The sequence below is a fragment of the Zingiber officinale genome, chromosome 8B, assembly GCF_018446385.1.
Source record: "Zingiber officinale cultivar Zhangliang chromosome 8B, Zo_v1.1, whole genome shotgun sequence".
NCBI lineage: Eukaryota > Viridiplantae > Streptophyta > Magnoliopsida > Zingiberales > Zingiberaceae > Zingiber > Zingiber officinale.
Window position 1 is genome coordinate 21,914,254 of NC_056001.1, and position 19,537 is coordinate 21,933,790.

The following is a 19,537-nucleotide window of genomic DNA, read 5'->3' on the forward strand; positions in this document are numbered from 1 at the left end:
AGTCGTGCATAGGCGCATTTTTCAAGTCCCGCATCATATCACCTTTGTGTGTGTGTGTGTGTGTGTGTGTGTACACACACACACACATCGACCCTCACTGCGATGCCACATCACAGCAATCCCTCACCACACCCTGCCCTCTCTCGCCACACCCTTCTGCGAATCTAGGTTTTCTAGCCCTTTCCATGCCCTGCCCTCTCTCACCGTGATTTCGATCATGGGCGCCGAGCCTCCCTCCCTTGCCACGACGAAGCTAGGTTTTCCCTATACTGCAACGAAGCTAATTTTTCCTATGCGTCCCTCACTTTTCGCGACAAAGCTAGGTTTTCCCTCGCCGGCTGATCCATCTCCTGCTGATAAGCTAGTTATGAGAGTAATTAAGCTTCAAATATCTATCTTGACGGTCTCCCTCGTCACCGCATTAAGTTTTGTGAGTTATACACTCTACCAAGTTCCTTCTCATTTGATGTATACATCTCAAAATCATCAAGTGTATTATATATATTTACCATGAATGTATTTTTTTTCCTTCCGAATTTACTATAATGAAGATTGAGAAATAGAGATCAATGCTTGCTAACTTGTATTTGTTATATTGTTGCATGTAAATCTACTAGTATGTGGTTGGATATTCTAATAACATCGAGATCTTTTTTTCATAAACTTTGTTGATATCTTTAGGCATATTATCCATGCTATTTAAAAAATTTAGAATCTGGAATATGTTCTCTTTTAAAAATCATCATATGAATAATTTATTGTCTACCTATTATATGTTGAGACTTATTGTACATTGAGACTTATTGTGCTAGTAATTTATATATATATATATATATATGAAAATTTTAGATTTTATACCTAACATGTTAATTTTCATTGATTTTTATTAATTGAAATTTTACTCTAACGTGATTTATAACAATCTTATCCATTAAAAAAAACTTATTATCAATATAAAAATTTAATTAGTAAAATAAATAAATTTTTTATAAAAAACTATTTTTAAAATTAATATTATTTTTAAATTTTTAAAAATTTATAAATCGACCTAGATGAAAAAGAGTAAGAATGAATATTTATTTTTTTAAAAAAATATTGAAAATATAAAATTATTTTTTCTTGGGCCTGAGACATAATTAACCCTTAGGTATTCAGCAACATCTTTTCATTGCTGTCACTTCTTCTCCCACGAAACTAAAGTGTCGCTGGAAATGAAGTACGTGGATTCGCTCATCGGATTCCGCTTAGACGGTCGTCGTCCGAATGATGTGCATCTTTCTTCACTTATTCTACTCTTTCAATTTATTTATCTATTTTCTTGAAACTTCCATTGGTTTCTCCCTTTGCAGATGAGGCAAATACGTGCAGAAATTGGGGTTGTCGTAAAAGCTGACGGGTATACGATTTTATTTTTCTTCTTAATTTATTTGTCGCCAGTTTTCTAAACAAAGAAAGGAACTCGTTTCCTTCTTCAATATGCTCACTAGCTTATTTGTTCCACTTAATATCTTTAGGAATATGTTAGCAGTGAAGTAAATGAAAGGGAAGAAATCATAGTTATAATTCACTTATAAAATGATATGATTCATACATATGAATCAGAAATGAAAATCAATTCTATTCAATACCATATAGATCTTATTTTATATAATCCTAAAAATTATAAATAAAATAAATTAAAAGTCAAATATAACCAACTAAAAGTAAATATAACACATTAAGAAATTGATTAAACCTAATATACTAGAAATTAAATCTAAATCATTGTAAAAAAGAAGAATTTTATATTATGCAATAGAGACATAAAGGAGGAAGAAAGCCAAATATCAAATCCGATGATGGAATAAATAGAATTTTTAATCTCCCTTAACAATGAATGAGGAGAACAAGTCTGTCTTAAAATATCAATGAGGAGGGAAGCGATGGTGGCTTATAAATATTGTAATAGCAAAGTCATCTTCCATTTCTAGATGAAATTTCTTTAAAAGCATTTGGCAACAATTTTCTATTGACGTTTCATTTCTATGCAATGAAATAAATAACAATTTGTACATTATCATGAATTTAAGATGAGAATCTGCATATTTTGTTATGATCAAATTCAGCTTCTGCCTATATTATTATGCTATTTAAGGGAATATTCCATTATTTTACATATTTTTGGATGTCACAACTATTCCAAACATATATTATTTTTTAAAACATATTTTTAGTTTTTTATCTAGACTTTATGATTCATAACTCATAAGTTGATGCACATCATGATTTGCAAGTTTGCCAAAATAATTCATGATATAAAGCTCATTTCGACAACCATGGAATTACTTGACTAAAAAGATCCAGAAAGTTCAAACAATATCTTATTTTGATGCTTTCTAACAAAATAGATAATTCTTGCTTTATGCTTAGTATGGTATTTACCTGCAAAATTTTATGTGCTGCTCAGCCATGCCGTCCATGAAGCTAGAGATTCATTTATTCCGTGTGCCTTATAGTAAACATTAGTGAAAAGGTTAGTGCTTATGAAGTGAGAATGAAGAGAATGGTGATTATGAGGAACCTAATGATGTTTATGATTATGGGTGATATTAATCAGTTAACCACTACATATTGTGCCTAATATCTAGTGAAGAAATTTAGCTCTGATTTTAATTATGACCTGTTAGGCACTTGCATACCACAAATATACCTTGTGGCATATCACTTGAATACTGAATACGTTTTCTACTATTTTTTATTTGATTTGTCTCAGATCTGCCCTTTTTCAGATGGGAAACACCAAAGTCATTGCTGCTGTTTATGGGCCAAGAGAGGTTAGATATTTATATTTACTTGTTCAAGCTGTTACTATATTCTCTTTGTTAAAATAGTTTTTTGGGCTCCAGTGACATTTTAGCTTCTTTGCTGATATTATTTCCAATGTCAAGACTTAATTTTATATTCTGTAACATGATTTAGATCCAAAATAAGGGGCAACAGATTAATAACCAAGCATTAGTGAGTTTATTGTCTCTTTCTGTTTCTGTTGTTGCAACAATGTTTTACTAGTATATTTTCTTACATCTTATGTTTCCTCGAGATATTTTTAGGTGCGCTGTGAGCAAAGCCGTAACTTCCATAAGGCCAGAGAGGCAACCGCCTTAGGGCCCAGCTTAATGAAGGACCCATTTTTTTTAATTATACTAAAAAAAATGAGAGACATGGATCTTAAATGGCCGTTAAATCTATTCTCATGGCTCTGAGGCATACACCGACGCATGACTCTTCTTTGCATGCAATTTCTTCTCCAGTGTTGCTCTTCTTTGCACGCGATTTTTTCTACAACGTTCTTTCTACCAAGGCACGAATCTACAGAATAAGAGGTAATCATAATCTTCTTCTTCGACCATCTTCTTCGTCTTGCAACACTTGACACTAATTGTAATCTAATTGTGCAACAAGGATCATTTGTGCGACCTAATCGCATCGATTCTCGCAGTGGTTATCTCACTCGACGCGGGCTGGCGGTTGGCCTTTGCTCGCGTGACCTAATTGCGTAGCACGGGGCTGTCGCACGCTACCTCAGTCGCTTGTGGCAATTGCAACCTAATTGCATGGTGGTCACTACTTGTCGCCTTGCTACTTCTTGCGGCCACTGCATTGGTCTCAGTATTACATGATACACTAAATGGACTATCAATATTATCGATTGAGAAAGAAAGAGTCCGACAATTGAATTATACAGATTTAATAAATATTTTTATCGTTAAAACATCTAGACGAGTAGTGTTTATACAATTATTTTAAATATTTATTAACTTTTTATTGATGTAATATATTTATTTTTTGTTTATTTATATATTTAGTATATATGTTATTTGTAAATTAAACTTTATTATTAGTTACCGTAGTAAAAGAATCACTTTTTAATATGCGCTTCAGGCCCCGTCGAACATAAGTACGACTCTGGCTGTGAGTATAGCATGGCTAATTTCAGCACTAGGGATCTACAAGAAGACCAAAGGGGGACAGGTAATTTTACCAACTCACTCGAGTGTTCCTTGTCTTTTATGTTGAAAAATTACTTTTATTTGCATGGTTACAAGAAAGATATTTTGTGCCTTGACTGCCTTCCAAGGCTATGGAATAATGACCTTGGACAATGTTCATGTTCAAAGTCTTGCTTGTTTAAGAATTTTAATTTGAGTTTCAGCATACCCAATTATGGACTTATCTCTTTTTTCGCTTATTAAATTGGATGAGATGCCAATAATATCTTGCTTATTTTTAATTCTCATATTGAAACTTGTTGGAACTACTACAATTTTTTTGCTTTGTGCTAAACAAAAACATTTCAAATCTTTAATGACAGACGCTCTACAGAAATATCTTTAGTAATTTGCCAAACAATGGAAGCATGTATTCTAGTACATTTGATGCCACGCTCCCAGGTAAACATTTGGAGTTCCATTTGCATATTCTTGGTTTCTTTAATTAATGTTTCCTTCAATTTTCTTTTTGCAGATTGACATTTTTGTACAAGTTCTTTAAGCAGATGGAGGTAACATCTCTTTCAATCATGTACTTAAATGCATTTATGAGTATTTTAAATTGTACCTTTCTAATGTATATTCACCTTTTCATCTTTAACCTGCCCATTATTTTCAATGTTCCATGATACTTTAGGAATTCGATCAGCTTGTATCAATGCTGCAACTTTAGCACTTGCTGATGCTGGCATTCTTATGCGTGATATTGTCACCTCCTGCAGTGCTGGATATCTTTCTTCTACACCCTTGCTGGGTGCCACAATTTTCTTTGCTTCTGAACAATTTCCTTTTCCTCTTTGAAGTTTTATATTCTAGTCTCACTATCAATTTATTATTGTTGGCAGATCTAAACTATGTAGAGGATAGTGCAGGAGGTCCAGATGTCACTGTAGGGATTCTAACAAAGATGGATAAAGTAACTCTTCTTCGGGTATCGTAGCAAATAGAGTATTTCTAGATACAAGTTGCTGAACATGCCATATTATCTCTGTTGTTTCTCAATTATATTAATCTTAGGAAATATTTATTTCATCTATTGAACAATTTGTATTAGCATTTCATGTTGAAAAGTAAATAAAATCATAGGTAACACATATAAGGTCCCATGTGAACATTAGATTTGTGAACAATAGGAAAAAAAAATCAGATTCTGTAAGAAATGTTTAGGCCTCACTCAACACAATCGATTCAACATGTCAAAGAACTTGAAGAGTTTGAGCTTTTGTCCAGCTCTACAACTGAGCTCTAACATAATAACATCAACAACAACAAGCCATGCTAGTTTCCGAATACTATTTTATCCCAACATTTGACTTATGCAATGATTATCACTAATAATGTTTAGATCATTTAAGGTACTTTTGTTTATATGATAACTTGAGTTTTATTTTTCATCTCCTTGATTCCCTTGAACCCCCACATCCTTTAAAACTAGATGTTTTAATTTGTGTGACTATAGCATCTATTATCATCTTTGAATATGCCTATATCTATAGCTATGCTCAGTCTTGATACTGAACACAAAACTCTTGCTAATCTTAACTATAGCTATGCTCATACCCGTAAATAGCTCAAAACGCGCCCAATAAAATTAGGTCCTTGTACAAGTTTACTGAACAAATACCAATGATTTTAGGGGTAAAAAAAGATTTAAGAGCTGGTTATGAGTTTGCTTAGTATTTACTTATACTATAATGCTCATAAAAATCCTTAAAGTGTATATTGAAGAAGCATAATTTTCTTTTTAATCTAACAAAGTCGGAACAAGCATATGCATTATTTACAAGGGAGTTATGTTCAAAGTTCCAACTACTTATGAAGCAGTGTTCAAGTTAATTATGAATAATGTTTGCATTTTTCTTTTGATGAGGTTCCTAGAAGGGTAGAACCTTAATGAGAATTTACCTATGTTTGTATTTGGCTTATTTGAGTTTAGTCATTCCCAGTTGTTTGATTGGTACGCCTATCCAAAATGAAGAGTAATGCTTTACATTTGTTCTATACTTTTTTTTTTTTCAGTTTTTATATTTGGCTGATTCTCATTTTGGGAAAATTTCAGATGGATTCAAAACTACCTATCGACATTTTTGAAAATGTTATGCAACTTGCAATAGAAGGATGCAAAGCGATAGCTCAGTACATACGGGAAGTAAGAAATGATTCGATCAATTAGATGATTTCATGCATTCAAGATTTTGCTTCTAGTAATTACTCAATGTTCATGCAATTTTATGTTGTTTTTTTTTTTAATGTTTTAGAAAATTCCTCGTAGAGTTTATTCATCTGGGTATTATTAATGCTTTAGGTAATACATGTAGCTTGGTGAGTTTTAAATTCCCATAGCATGAGAATTGTTGGCTATGTTGAAAAATTTATGTTCCCCGCCCCTTAACTTCTAGTTAATGTTGTATGTCAATCATTCCTTATGTTTTATTCAATTTATGTTTAATGTGTGCACCTTTTTTATGGGTTGCTTGGTTGCAGGTTTTATTAGAGAATACAAAGCTATTGGAGAGTTGCAAAGGTCTATGAGGAGGTACCTCCAGTCAAAAGATTAATTTCCCCCTCTTTTCTTTCTCAGTTACAATTAATTATGAGAATTTCTCACGAAGCACCTCTTTCAATTATTCTCATAGGACACCCACAGTTTGTTTCTGGCCAAAGGGCGCTCCTTTTCTTATATCTTTTTGTTTCTCCCCTAAATGATTTAATTTTTTGATGGATAAAATAAACTCCCAATGAGAAATTTTCTTTCTTGAAAGGACGAGGAATTCAAATTTAAATCTCAATTTGCCTTTGTGTTCATCTGGTCCAAATCTGAGTTCCTTCAGGCGTTCATGCCAATTTCCCTTGTTCTTGTAAAAGAGAATGAAATAGTTTAATCTCCCTCAAACAGCTCTTTGAGCACTAGTGTAGGATGACCTTTTTACTCTTTTTTTCCACCCAGTTGTTTGTACGTAATTCGTTGTACATTGCAACAGCCTCCATTCATCATTCTAAACTTTTATGCTGAGTAAGTACTGAAGTTGTTTGTTGGCAATTTCTATTACCAGATTATCGTTGGCGAGCTCTCCCTTCTACGACGTATGGTCAAGCTGCAATTTGATTTACTAGACGTGCAATGTGCTTCCAACTGTAAAAGGGTTTTACATTTCAAACACTGTAATTTTGAGCAAAAAACTGAATTTGTAGCAAGTCCCTCCCAATGTGAATTAGTTATCCACATGATTTGAATAGAGTGGGAAAAACTACAAAACTATGTTTTTCCATACTTGAAACCTTTGAAGTAACAATTGATTCTTCCTCGATGCACAAACGATCATCTTTTTAGTCGGTATTACATTTGGTTATACCCATAGAAAAGTAAATAAGCATCTTTAAGTTGATTTCTTGCTATCACTCCCCTCTCCCGAATTTATGTGCTAAGTGTTACCTGGTATATGCTGCGCCATACTTCATAGTTCATATGCTACTGAAAGCGATGCAGACCCTGGTATATGTTGTGTCATACTACATAATTCATATGTGTTATCTGGTTTTGATATGGATCCATTTGACTATTACAGAGTCATCGTTTAACCATAAAAGAAAAAACAAGTCGCTATAGGCAAAAGAAACTAGAAGACAAGCCATCATAATGAATTCAATAACAAGAAAATAAACGATCATCTTTCATAAATACCATTAACTTGCCTATAAGCATATAGCTTCAAATGCAGTGAGAAAACAAGAACAAAGGAAAAACTTCCTCAAAATTGCTGACAAATGAGCTACATGGCCAACGTAGAGATACCTACTATTGACTATTCTATTTTTCATTTCAGGAGTCAGGACCCACTACTATCCCTAGAGATTGTAGATTATCAACAATCCCATACATGTCCATCATCTCACTACGATAAAGCTTGTATCCATCCAATGTTTGTGGCCCTTGCAGTCACCAAATTCATCGCTTCTTATATATGCAAGGTTTCAATTCAGGCCATTCAATGCTTTTGACTTTGGTACTTTTTTCCTGTAAAACAATATTGGCAACTCCAGCCAAACCTATTATGAAATATGTAAATTCTTGGATACCTGACTAAAGCAGCTGTGAGATGAAATCTTACCGTTTTCTTGAAGTAGAACATAACAAACATCTTATTAGAAAAATCCTGAAAACCAATTAATTTAGCATTAGCAACATAGCAGAAAGCGGGTTTCTCTCACTCATGAGAGCATTGGCAAGGATAATCATTCAGTTTGTCTAGTTAGATTGTGCTCGCTGCAAATAGAGAGTTTTAGATGGCTGAATGAACTAACCTTTGAAAGCAAAGACAAACCAAGTTGTTCAATGGCTCCGCAAAACTTATCAGGATTAGCTCCACCATTGTTAGGATCAAACCTACTCCGCACTTCAGCTATTAGAAGCCAGCCACTGCACCATGGCATGAGTAGCTAATCTATTAAAATACATTTAGAAAAGAACATGAACATTGAATTAAGAACAAAATTGAATGGCTAACCTGGGCTTTAGAACTCGTTTAGCTTCCAACAAATAGTTATGGTAGTTGGTTCCCATCAAAGACAAACAGAAAACTGCTACATCTATGGAGGTTGACTCCAGTGGTGTCTACCCATAAAAATGCCCACAGTTACATGTTAGCCATGTTAATATCAGGTATGAATATTTACTATGGGTCATAATTGTGTTAAAAAGTAATGCATGTGATCAAGAGCATCTAGAAGTCCGGGTGTCAACACTGATATTGGGAGCATGGACCAAAGGGTGCAACTGCATATCTAGCTTGTACTCACAGAAGTTTGATGATGATTTTATACATTAAATGAAAAAAATATAGTAGAATGCATTGCAACTCATTTGTCTGACATTAAGAGGGGTGGCAATTACAGTCAGTATTTTACATGTCAACTTCAAAGGAAATAATTAACCGATCAACTGTACAACTATCAATGCAGAATAAACAAAGCAACAGAAATGATCTTGTGTATCCTTTGTAAATTTCCTCTGTTATTTGAAAAAGGCATAAAATGCATATGTTGACTATGTGATATCTACTTAGGTCATGTTATTCATTAGTATGATGGTTGTGGATATTTTCTAACACATGGTCATCATGTAGGGCACCACCTGGTACACGGAAGATCACCCTCGTGACATTTGTCCATGAACATATGAACATATTGAGTCATTGACCCCCACTGCAGACTGCCACCATCTTAAGAGTTTGGAATAAATGGAAAGTTGGAGACAATAGTATAGATTGAAAATTTCATTACCTCTTCCCTATTCCTCACCCAAATAATCAAGGTTTTATCCCTTATTGCTCCTCCTCTCCCTCCTTTTCACCCTCTCCTTTCTCTTCAATCTCCCTCTCTCCAAGACTCCAAGTAAACATAGCCTAAGTCACAATAACAGAAGCATAAATCTCAAATCACCGTAACAGAACCATGAATCTCTAGTCTGAATTCAGCCAACATTTTCAATCCCTTATTAGTCAGTGCTTACTTCACCAAGGAAGAGGTTCACACCATTAACTGATACAAATGAAAATATAAACAAAAATAATTAGAAAATAGCAATCTGGGTGGGAGCTGGCAACTGATCCTCATGTATAGGCGAGCAGGTTTAAACAGTTCATGATAGAATTTTTCTTTACCAAAATTCCTTTTCTTTTGTTTTTTTTTAAATAAAGGCTGAACTAGATCTGACCTGGGACTCATTTTGGGTAGAAACAAAAGAAACTAGTGATTTGATTTTGAAACACTGATTGTCGCTACTTCAATTTGAATTTGGAGTACTAGGAAGTAATTAAACATCAAGACAAGTCATTTTAACATTATGTAACAGAAGCCAGTAATATATGAATATAGTTAATTAGAACTTATCAAGAACAATGGATCTGGTGTTTAAAGGACATATCAGAAGAAGAATAGCTAGAAAGAAATCGAAGTTTAGATCTTTATAAACATAGACAGAAACAAAGAAAAATAAGTAAAATGCAATATCATGTTAAGGAAAATAATCAATAATGAAATCATTACAAAGAAAAGAGGTAGTGCATACGTGAGCCATATCACAGGCAATTACTGATGGGTCATTGGAAACAAGGTCAATGGAGAAGACCTTATTCTTCACATTTCTTGCTAGTGTTGCATTCCCTAGAGTATGATTTAAATGATTAATGCAAATAAGGTTAATGTTGTCACTTGAATATAGAAATAATATTCAACCCAAAGTGAATTTCAAAGTATCCTCACCACAACCAAAATCAGCAACTGTCAAAGAAGAACTATGACTCTTTAGCCATTTAATGATCGTGTTAACTGGTTGTTGTGGCCAATGCAACATTTGCTCTTGGTATCCTGCATGATACTAACGAGTGAAGCATAAGTCACAACAGAATATGTGATACTTCATGTCATAATCTAGTCCTGAAACGAATTTTTTGCTTGCTGATGTAATATAAAAGGGTAAATTGGATATGGAAGGAAAATAAAGATAAAGGAGGTAAAGCATGCTCTCAAATCAACTAGGTTTATACTAAGGCTTCTTCCATACTCTGCTCATTAGTTAACTTTCTATTTCAAAACATCAGACAAATTTCCTCAACATTACTGGTTATGATAATGGGCATCGAAAATGCAGCAGTTTATAAGCAGCCTCAGCAAGTCTAATCAGACAGTCTTGGAGAGAAAAAAAAAACAAGACATACAAATGAAAAAGTAGAATTACCACATTAAATAGTTGCGGATCATCCTTGAATAAGTTGAATGCCTCGGTACCATTGCAAGTGTATAATTTCTCATTTAGCATTCTGAAATGGCCTCCTGATAACCTCATTCTCATCTACAGATCAGTTAGAACATTGTGGCTGTGAGGAAAAACAAATATGTAACGACTTGAAATATAGAAACGAGAAGGCAAAGAGTCCGAAGGTTAAGAAAAAAAGACCCTATTCCCAATCCCCGCCCGGCCTCTGATAAGAAAGTTGCCAGATCTCCGACACCGGAGTCAGGCTTAGCTTCAGAACTGGTCCATGGCAGCTTAGTAAGTGCAGACCAGGCAGGAGAACTCTTACAACTCAACAGAGGCGCGAATCCATTAAATTAAGATAAGATCTGTTTCGCTGAGAAAGCCTTATCTGTTCAAGACCAAACGTGAGGTTCTGAGAAGAACGAATGCTCTTCCACCACCTTCAATATCGAGGAGCTAATCCGTGAGGCCTTGAGGGAGTGTCTTCCCCGTCCTACCTCTGCTACGCTATCGCTTGCTCCCACTCCTCTCCACTAACTCCTTCTTGCTCTATCCTTATATATAATCTATCCTTAAAATTCTTTCTCTTATAATAAAATAAAGAAGGCTCTGAAAGAGTGAAGAGAAGGAGGGAACGTGTGCGACAACTATATGTAGCAGTTGCAGTGCCCCAGAGAGAATGTTGATCAGGGACGGGGGACGATGCCTCAAGCGTCTGATCAGATCGCCTATCGCACTCATTTGCCTCGCGACATGGACTCTCCCCTCTCACAAGGCCTAAAAAAGAATCTTGTGAAAAGAAAACACAGACCACGAAAGGAAGAAAAGGGATCAAGGAACAAAGGTGCGATTTTTTGAAATCCTACACAAAATTCCTCGGCGCCAGAGAGTGATGCGCCTAATTACCTTCTCAAGGAAACCAGGTTGCGACTTGGAGTTGGATGAAGGTTCAACCTTTCTCCTCTTAGGATGGGGCGACGGCGAGGAAGACTCCGCCTTGCCACGCTGCGCCTTTAGGGTTGGCAACTCCGAGCTCTTGTGGGTTTGGGGCCTTCGCCCCTTCCGCTTCTTCCGGGATGCATGGGGTCTAGCATCCATCGTCTTCGAGTGCAAATTACCACCAACGATGGAAAATAGCCGCAGGACGAATCAGGAAGCTAGACGGCATCTCACCATAAACCCTAATGGATGAACTTTGTGCCATTGAGCAAAGGAATTCCTTACTTTTCTTTTAAAGTCCCTTGACAAAAATACCCTAACCTCAACACCCATAAAGACAACGATTTCTCAATCCTTAACTTTAATTCAAGGTTTAAAACCGTCAAGTCATTCATGGTTATATTATATTTAAAAAATAAAATTATAAATTCATATAATTATTTATGATTATTAAAAATAATCATATAGCAAAAAAATTTATTTATATTTATTAAGTAATCAATTAAAAATTATACATATGATAATTTTAATATTTAATTATATTCTCACTAAAATATAATAAAATGGTAAGACGAAAATAATAATGTGAATTATTTATGCAATGATGATCACAAATGGAACAATGCATATTAAGTGCGTAGAGATTTAGCGGAGAGCGCACGTAGAGCTCATGACTCTGAAATAGTTGAGTTGAGATGTAATTAACTTAAACATTAAATTGATTTGATGGAAGCAGGTTTCTGATAATAATAGTAAAATGTAAAATTTATCAAACATAGTAATTCTACATCGTCAGTTTCACAATCATTTATGAAGAGGTAAATTAGAAAATTATAATTGACTAGTACGAAGAAGGATTTTTTTTTCTCGACTTTACAAAGATAGAACGAGAGTTTCTAACAAGGTGGATCAAAAGGTGGTTGGCTAATAATGTTGCGAAAGATCCAAGAATTTAGAAATTCTTAGCCTAGTATACTTTAGCGTTGTTGCAAACTTGAAAATAAAAATCTTTTAGTAAAATTTTCAAAAGTTTAGTTGATGTTAAGTCATTATTTTTTTCGATAAATTTTATTCAATTAAATCTAGAAAAAAATTATGTACATTAATACAACTTAACTATTAGATTTTAGAGAGATCGGCTAATGATAGTCTCTTGCCGAACAAAATGTAAAACAAATATATAAATATTAGCTAGATAAAAAGAGCAATTACTAAGATATATAAAAATAAATAAATTTTCAATAGAGAAACATAACTATTGGGTTGGATTTAATAAGAAGTTCAGATAAATTAATTATGATCGAACTTGTCTTCAACTATTATGAGTATTTTTATCAATCTCACACAACAATTAAAGCATGGCCAAAATACTTTGAAACAACTTCACAACTTGAATGTAAAGATTAAGGCCAAAAACATCAAAGGCAAGAAGCACCACCAAGCCATCTCTCAATAGCCATCAGTGCCTCATGGGGCATGTACTCAGTCACAGTGTGGCCGCCACCCTGTTCATGACAAGGATTAAAACATTATTCATTTTTCTTATTTATTTTAATTTGCATGTTCATGGAAAAATCTCAAAGAGAACAAGATTTCTCACCCTGAATGTGGCGAAGCAAAGGTTGTTTTCAAATTCTACAACATACCTGTTCCAAGAACAAAATGAGAACAAAATGAAAAAGTTACTGAAACTGATTTTGGTTTATTAAAGAAAACTGACTGGCTTACCCAGCAATGCTGTCATCAATCGTCCAAGGATGTCATTTGTTGATGACAAAGTAGTTGAATGATTTCAGCCATTGGAGTTGTCCAGTATATGGAAGCACCAGGTCATGATCTCCACTGAAAATGATAAAAACAAAGAATAACCTCTTTAAATCACCAAAATTATTCATCTCAAGTGATTCAAGTTTATGATGTGATTACTTGTAGATGAACCCTTTGTATCCTTTCTTTGTTAGGTTCAAATGATACTCCATGGTACTCAAGAATTTTCATTGATTAAGAATTTGACTTTTAAATTAAACGAACAAGAGAGTGAGAAGATTACTTTTTCTGTGGTTTGAGATACTATTTGTTTGATATATGCCTAGAGTTAAAAATTACATGTGATTTACATGTAGCCCATCCATTATTCAAATTGGACTACTTTGCTATTGAAGAGTTTGTTGAGCTTAGCAACATTCAACATCAAACTCAACTTTCGAATTGTTTGGCCTCTCCCTATCCATCTTCCTCAGTTGCCTCTACCCACCCATCACTTCCATCCCCTTTATTGGTCAGCTCCAACCTTCACAAATCCATTGAATCTACCAGCTTACCGCATAGAGGAGAGCTAAATCGAACAAGCAAATTCTAGATCCTATCCTCTTTTCTCACTATTGGCTTTGTTCATCCCTTAGCGGAGACACAACCCACTTACCACCTTCACACTCCCATTCAAACCATATCATCTTCCATTGTTGTCCCGAAGCAAAACTGATTTCTTGTAACATTTTGCAAGAAATCTAATAACAGAGGCAAAATCAAATATAAGGAAACTGAGCTACAAATTCAAAATGAAAAACAAGGAAATGTTAATATAAATTACTCACAAGATAGTTGAGTAATATTGTTACAAGACATAAATGATACATCCATCATTCCCCAAACATGATAACTGAAAGGATGATGAAATTCTTTCATCCCCAAACAACAAAAATAAGAGACATATACTGAAAATGAAAAGAGTTGTACCACTCCAAATGAGTTTGTTTTTTTTTACAGAAAAAGCTACTTTTATTGTTGTTGAAAACAACGTCAATACATTCATTGATGTAATTAATCAATTAATATTTAATTCCAATTGAAACATTGCATGCAATTTTTAATATAAATATTTTATTGATAAATCAACACAAAATTTTTGAAAGAAAAAAAATGATGCTGGACAGGAACAAATAAGTTGCTCTCTGGCCAAAATGTGATCAGTGACTATCAATAGCTTTTTTAAGCCGTAGAAGATGCATTGCAATTTTCAGGCATAGAAATCGGACTTCAACCAAAATCATTTCCAGCCAAAAGCCTAGCATCCCAAAAGCTGATCCTTCGCATGTTATTCTCTTGGAATCTGTGAATGCTTCCGATGCAACTTTGCCGATGATGAAATATGTTTCTAGGGAGGATCCTTGAAGCTGGCCAAAAAAAATATCCATGTAAAAGGATTGTTAATGAATCATGTGGGAAACAGAGAACAAAGAGGCATGGAAGCTATTGATGAAAACTATCAAGGGAAGTTGTCCATCAGATCTACTGACAACACTCTCAGCTATCATCAGAGCATCCTGACTGATACTCAGTGATATGCTTACAACATTTTCGGGGACCAATGTGAGAACAAGGAAAGAAGTAACAACTACGAGATATTCAAGGTGATAATAGAAAAAATAAATTTAGCAGGTGAAAAATAAAGAGTACAAAAAAAAACATCAAGTGACATGCCTGATTGCTGAATATAATCTTAATACAATTTTTTTTTGAATGTGACTAAGCTTGAAACAAATGCATGATATATAACCTACCAGGGTATGATTGACAGATCTTAAACAGTCATTAGTCTTCAACATTAGTAAAATTACACGTGGTAGTCTCCTAAGTAGCTCTGATATTTGAGGAAAATACTGAGCAACATACATCTGGATAAGAAATAAAGAAAATAAGTTAGGGCACATATTTTGTAAAGCTTCTTGCATCAGGTAACCAACAAAAATCTCATTTTTTGACAGTCACCAAAAAAAATGACACACAACCTTAATTCTACAAGATACTTGAGCTTAGACAGAATAGAAACATTCTGAGACAAGAGAAACGGACTACACAACAATGATCAGAGATAACGTGTCTGAATATGGAACACAAGTTTAAATAACAACACACTAATTTCGAACACCACCACTAATCAATCTCTCACCACCACCTATCATGCTGCTAACACTAAACTACATGCCCCCACGGGCAGGATCAGCTGGAGAGGTGCCTGATTCTTGCAGCTAAGGTTCTGGGGTCAAAGGTCGCCAGTTGCACACGGGGTTAAAATCCTGGTCTGCTGTGCCAAAAATTCCTGCGACCCCCAGTCACCTCTCTTGCCCAGCATTAACCGTGATTTACTCCCTCTGGAATCCTGAGGGACCAGGCCCAGAGGGCCGCTAGGATGACGATTCCACCTTTTTGCAGCTAACACTAAACTACATGATTCAATTTCACCTAGGAAGTTGACACTACTACAACACCACTGGTCAAAAAAGTTGCTAGCAGTACTTGAAAAAGAGAGTTGACAATACTGTGCAATTGGATTAATTCACAAGTTCAAGAACTTCCATAAATAAATTTAAAAACAGACTTCTTCGTATTAGACACCTCACTATCTCAGGTCACTAACAGACTTCTTCGTATTAGACACCTCACTATCTCAGGTCACTAACTCATGCTAAAACCACATCAGACTCGGGCAAGTAGAAAAGAAAAATGTTTGTCTTATTTTCCTCCAGTTCTAGTGTAAATATTATTTGGGGATCCCCTTCCCCTTCTTCATCGCGACGCCGCCGACTCTCCTCCCTCCCTCTCACACTCGCACGCGCAGGCGGCGCTGTGCGCCGTGCCATCGCTGCCTCCCCGTCGGCCAGCAACAGCCTCCACCGCCCCCGAGCCACAGCCAAGCCTCTTCCCTCTTCTCGCGCGCAAGCACCACAGTAGCCGGCAACCCTCCTCCTCACGCGGGCACCAGCCGCCGAGCCAAGGCAACCGACCCCTCTTCCTCACGTGGAGGTATGCCCTAACTGATCCGGCAACTACATCTCCATATGTTGGTATGAGTTCCATGGGTAACGAAATAGGTATCTAGGGGAAGATAATACTTGCCTAGGATGTGCGATTGATTGGATTAGTTTTGCTCCGATTTCTTGGTTTAGATCTGTTCTCTTGTGATAGGTTAGGTTTCACTTGAATTTTTGGTATTTCTGTTCGTGAGTTAATTTTGGAGGTTGTGGTGGTGTTGTTGCGTGGCGAATTTCAGATCAGTAATGGTTCGATTTTGGTGATGTGAACGCTTGCTTGAGTTAGCTAAATTTCGTGGACAGTTTTAGTAGGTGGGTAGCAAGATTTCAATGCGGGTTTGTTTTATATGATGGCTTCGGTTTATTTGAATAGATTGGAAGATAGTAGAATTGTTTTGAGGATGGTTCTGTGTTCTTGTACAGTGGTCGGTTTGCTATTTTTGTTTCTGATGAACCTTTGGAGGAAACATGCTTTGATTGGATTGGAGTTGGGTGCAAGGATTTAATGATTTACTACTTGATTAAGTTGTGTGCATTACTGTTTTTTTTTCTCCTCCTTATAGCTGTTGAAATTTATGGACAAGTTCTTGGTAGTTTGAGTTTGATATCCCTGGAGTCTTTGTTTTTGGACTGCGAAGCTTGGATTTCTTAGTGGATTTGATATCACTATTCGGATATGTTTTGGAGCAATGATGTAACACTAGAGTTTTAATGTTTGCTTTTGGTGGAGGTTTAAACTTGGGTGGAACACATTTTGGTTCCTTTGGTGCTTTAGAAATGCTGTTTAGATTTGGGTGAATCGAGGTTCATAGTTAGATTAGGGCTTTTCCCTAATTAAGTTGGGTTTCGGTTTAGCTAGGATCGTTTATGAAATTAGCTAAACTGTACATCACGTGATTTGCAGGACGTTGATTGAAGACGGTTGACACGATCTCCACATAAGACGGGTACTTCTTGCTTTGTTTTCTTTTAGTACTTTGACCGTAGTGCACGAATCATTTTGGATAAGGACTGTTTACCTTGACTCCACTCTTATTTTTCTTGTGCTTGATACTTCCACGTAATCTTTGAGAAATTCGTTCCATATCTATACAGTCTCTTGTTGTTGTCCATGATCAGTAGCAGATACTAGATACCATGTTTGTATGCTTTGGACTGTTGCTTATTTATGTATGATATTGAGCATGCTGGCTTCATGTAGCATACCTGTTTCTGCCGATATATATGATGACTATTGCATTGTCCGCATCATGTCATTGCATGCATGCCGCATCCTCGGCCACTCGAGAGAGTGGTAGCTGGAGTTGATGCCGCTTGTCCTGTCGTGCCGCACTCGGTCACGCGTGGGTAGTGGTAGCTGGAGTTGCGAGCAGCAGGGACCCCCTTCGCTGTGTAGCTAGTTAGCTACTCAGCACTTGTCCATCCGGTCACTCGCGGGAGTGGCGGCCTTTGGGTGGTACAGTTGTCATTGATCCAACCTCTCGACCATACAGGGGTCATGGTGCAGAGAGGTGGGCGGGGTGACCATCCGTGCATACGCTGTTATTATGCCTGCTTTGGCTGCTGCTGTTTACTTATGTTGTTATTGTTTATTTATGCTGCTGTGGTATATTTATGTTGTCGTTGCTTCTTGCTGTTGTTCACTTATGCTGACATGCTGTCTTATGTTAAGACATGCTCACGTTGTAGGTGGTTAAACCTTGGTTTAGAAATTGGAAATGTTTATATACCTTACCCATTACCTCTGTAGTTATGAGCAGTACTGTAGTAGATTAGTACCATTTTCGACTTTCTATATTTAGCCTAGGATATCGTTCCAGGTATGAACCTTTATCATGGTTTTATTTTTTTGTATCTGCTATTCTCTTATGAGACTGTATTCCTTTTGGGTATTCTTTATTGGTTGATTATGTTCATGCACTATCTCTTTCCTTACCCGCTGAGTTCCAATACTCACCACCCCGTAAAATGGTTTTCTTTCGCCAGGTAACAGATAGATGAGTCATGGATGCTTGGAGAGATGCCGGCTGCCAGTCCTGGGTCCCACGTCATATTCAAAAAAATTGATTTTTGGTTCTGTTTCTCTTTACTTGCATTTCGTATTCATTGGATTTGGTGTTGTGAGAACTATGTTTTGATACTTGTTGTGTGGACTTGGTATTAGTGATGTTTTGATAACTTTGTAATTTGTGGGTTTTCTCTTCGTTTTCTTTCCGCTGTGTTTATTTTATCTTTTGTTCAGCCGAGTAGGCTGAGTATATTAAACTACGTGGTTGTGTTGTTTCCATTTTCTATGATATATATATTTCAGCCGAGTGTGGCTGATGTATATTTTGTATGTAGTAATGTTTCATATTGTCCTCCGTACAGGGGATGTGTTGTCGAAATTTCTTCTGACAGGAACTCCCCCGGGGCGTGACATCTAGTTACTTTCTCATTTTAAATTTCATTCCCTTTAATTAATTTTGTCGTTTTCCCTTCTCTCTTGTATGCTCATTTTACTAATTTGAGATGAAATTACAATCAAAGGTCTAAAGTCTAATTCTGAGTTGGGGTATCAGTATCCAGTTTGGAACTAGCCACATTGATGTCACGTTGGTCATGTCAATCCCAGTTTTGATCCGTATGCTGTAAAATATGGTACTTAAATAATAATAATTAAATAATAAGGTTATTTGAGAAAATAATCTTATTGGAATTTTTAAAAAATTTCTGAGAATTTTTTGGAGTTCGTATGACGTATGTTAAGGGGATTAATTATTGGGCCAAGGAAAAACTTGTTTAAGCTACCCTATTTAAACGAGGAAATGTTTAATTTCTTTAAATATTTCTTTTCTTTTTCTTTCCCCGTGCCTAACCCATTCCCACGTCGATTTCTTTCCCTTCCTCCCCTCACCATTTCTCTTCCTCTGCGGGTTCTTCTTCCCCGAGCCAGTTCATCTTCCCCAAACCGACGACGCCAACCCGACGCGACTCTTCTTCTCCTTGTTGATAAAGCCATC

The 19,537-nt window shown here is 35.8% G+C and overlaps 1 protein-coding gene, 1 long non-coding RNA gene and 1 pseudogene across 3 annotated transcripts; 2 read left to right on the forward strand and 1 right to left on the reverse strand.

Annotated features, from left to right (window-relative positions):
- Window positions 1-1,140: 1,140 nt before the first annotated feature.
- On the forward strand, window positions 1,141-7,344 carry LOC122014370 (annotated as a pseudogene).
- Window positions 7,345-7,646: 302 nt separating this feature from the next.
- Window positions 7,647-12,010, reverse strand: LOC122015788 (ribosomal RNA-processing protein 8-like). Of its 2 annotated transcripts, none has more exons than XM_042572819.1 (8): window positions 11,692-12,010; window positions 10,765-10,878; window positions 10,290-10,404; window positions 10,096-10,190; window positions 8,534-8,640; window positions 8,331-8,445; window positions 8,138-8,182; window positions 7,647-8,075 (listed from the first exon to the last, which is right to left on the reverse strand). In XM_042572819.1, the coding sequence occupies exons 1-8, from the start codon at window positions 11,881-11,883 to the stop codon at window positions 8,001-8,003; spliced, it is 858 nt and encodes a 285-aa protein (XP_042428753.1). In that variant the 5' UTR covers window positions 11,884-12,010; the 3' UTR covers window positions 7,647-8,000. The 2 variants fall into 2 exon arrangements, with proteins under 2 accessions (XP_042428753.1, XP_042428754.1); XM_042572820.1 differs by having other exon boundaries at window positions 7,647-8,043; window positions 11,692-12,009.
- Window positions 12,011-16,268: 4,258 nt separating this feature from the next.
- On the forward strand, window positions 16,269-18,539 carry LOC122016874. The gene is made up of 3 exons (XR_006121215.1): window positions 16,269-16,527; window positions 17,440-17,482; window positions 18,522-18,539. It is a non-coding gene; the product is annotated as an uncharacterized LOC122016874 (long non-coding RNA).
- Window positions 18,540-19,537: the final 998 nt, after the last annotated feature.

Excerpts from the sequence above, each read along its gene's own strand:
- LOC122015788 (XM_042572819.1), bottom strand. The coding sequence starts at position 11,883 with ATGGATGCTAGACCCCATGCATCCCGGAAGAAGCGGAAGGGGCGAAGG. Across the intron at positions 10,879-11,691 it reads AACCTGGTTTCCTTGAGAAG|ATGAGAATGAGGTTATCAGG; the intron begins GTAATTAGGCGC and ends ACTGATCTGTAG. Across the intron at positions 8,641-10,095 it reads TTGCCTGTGATATGGCTCAC|ACACCACTGGAGTCAACCTC; the intron begins GTATGCACTACC and ends TTTTATGGGTAG.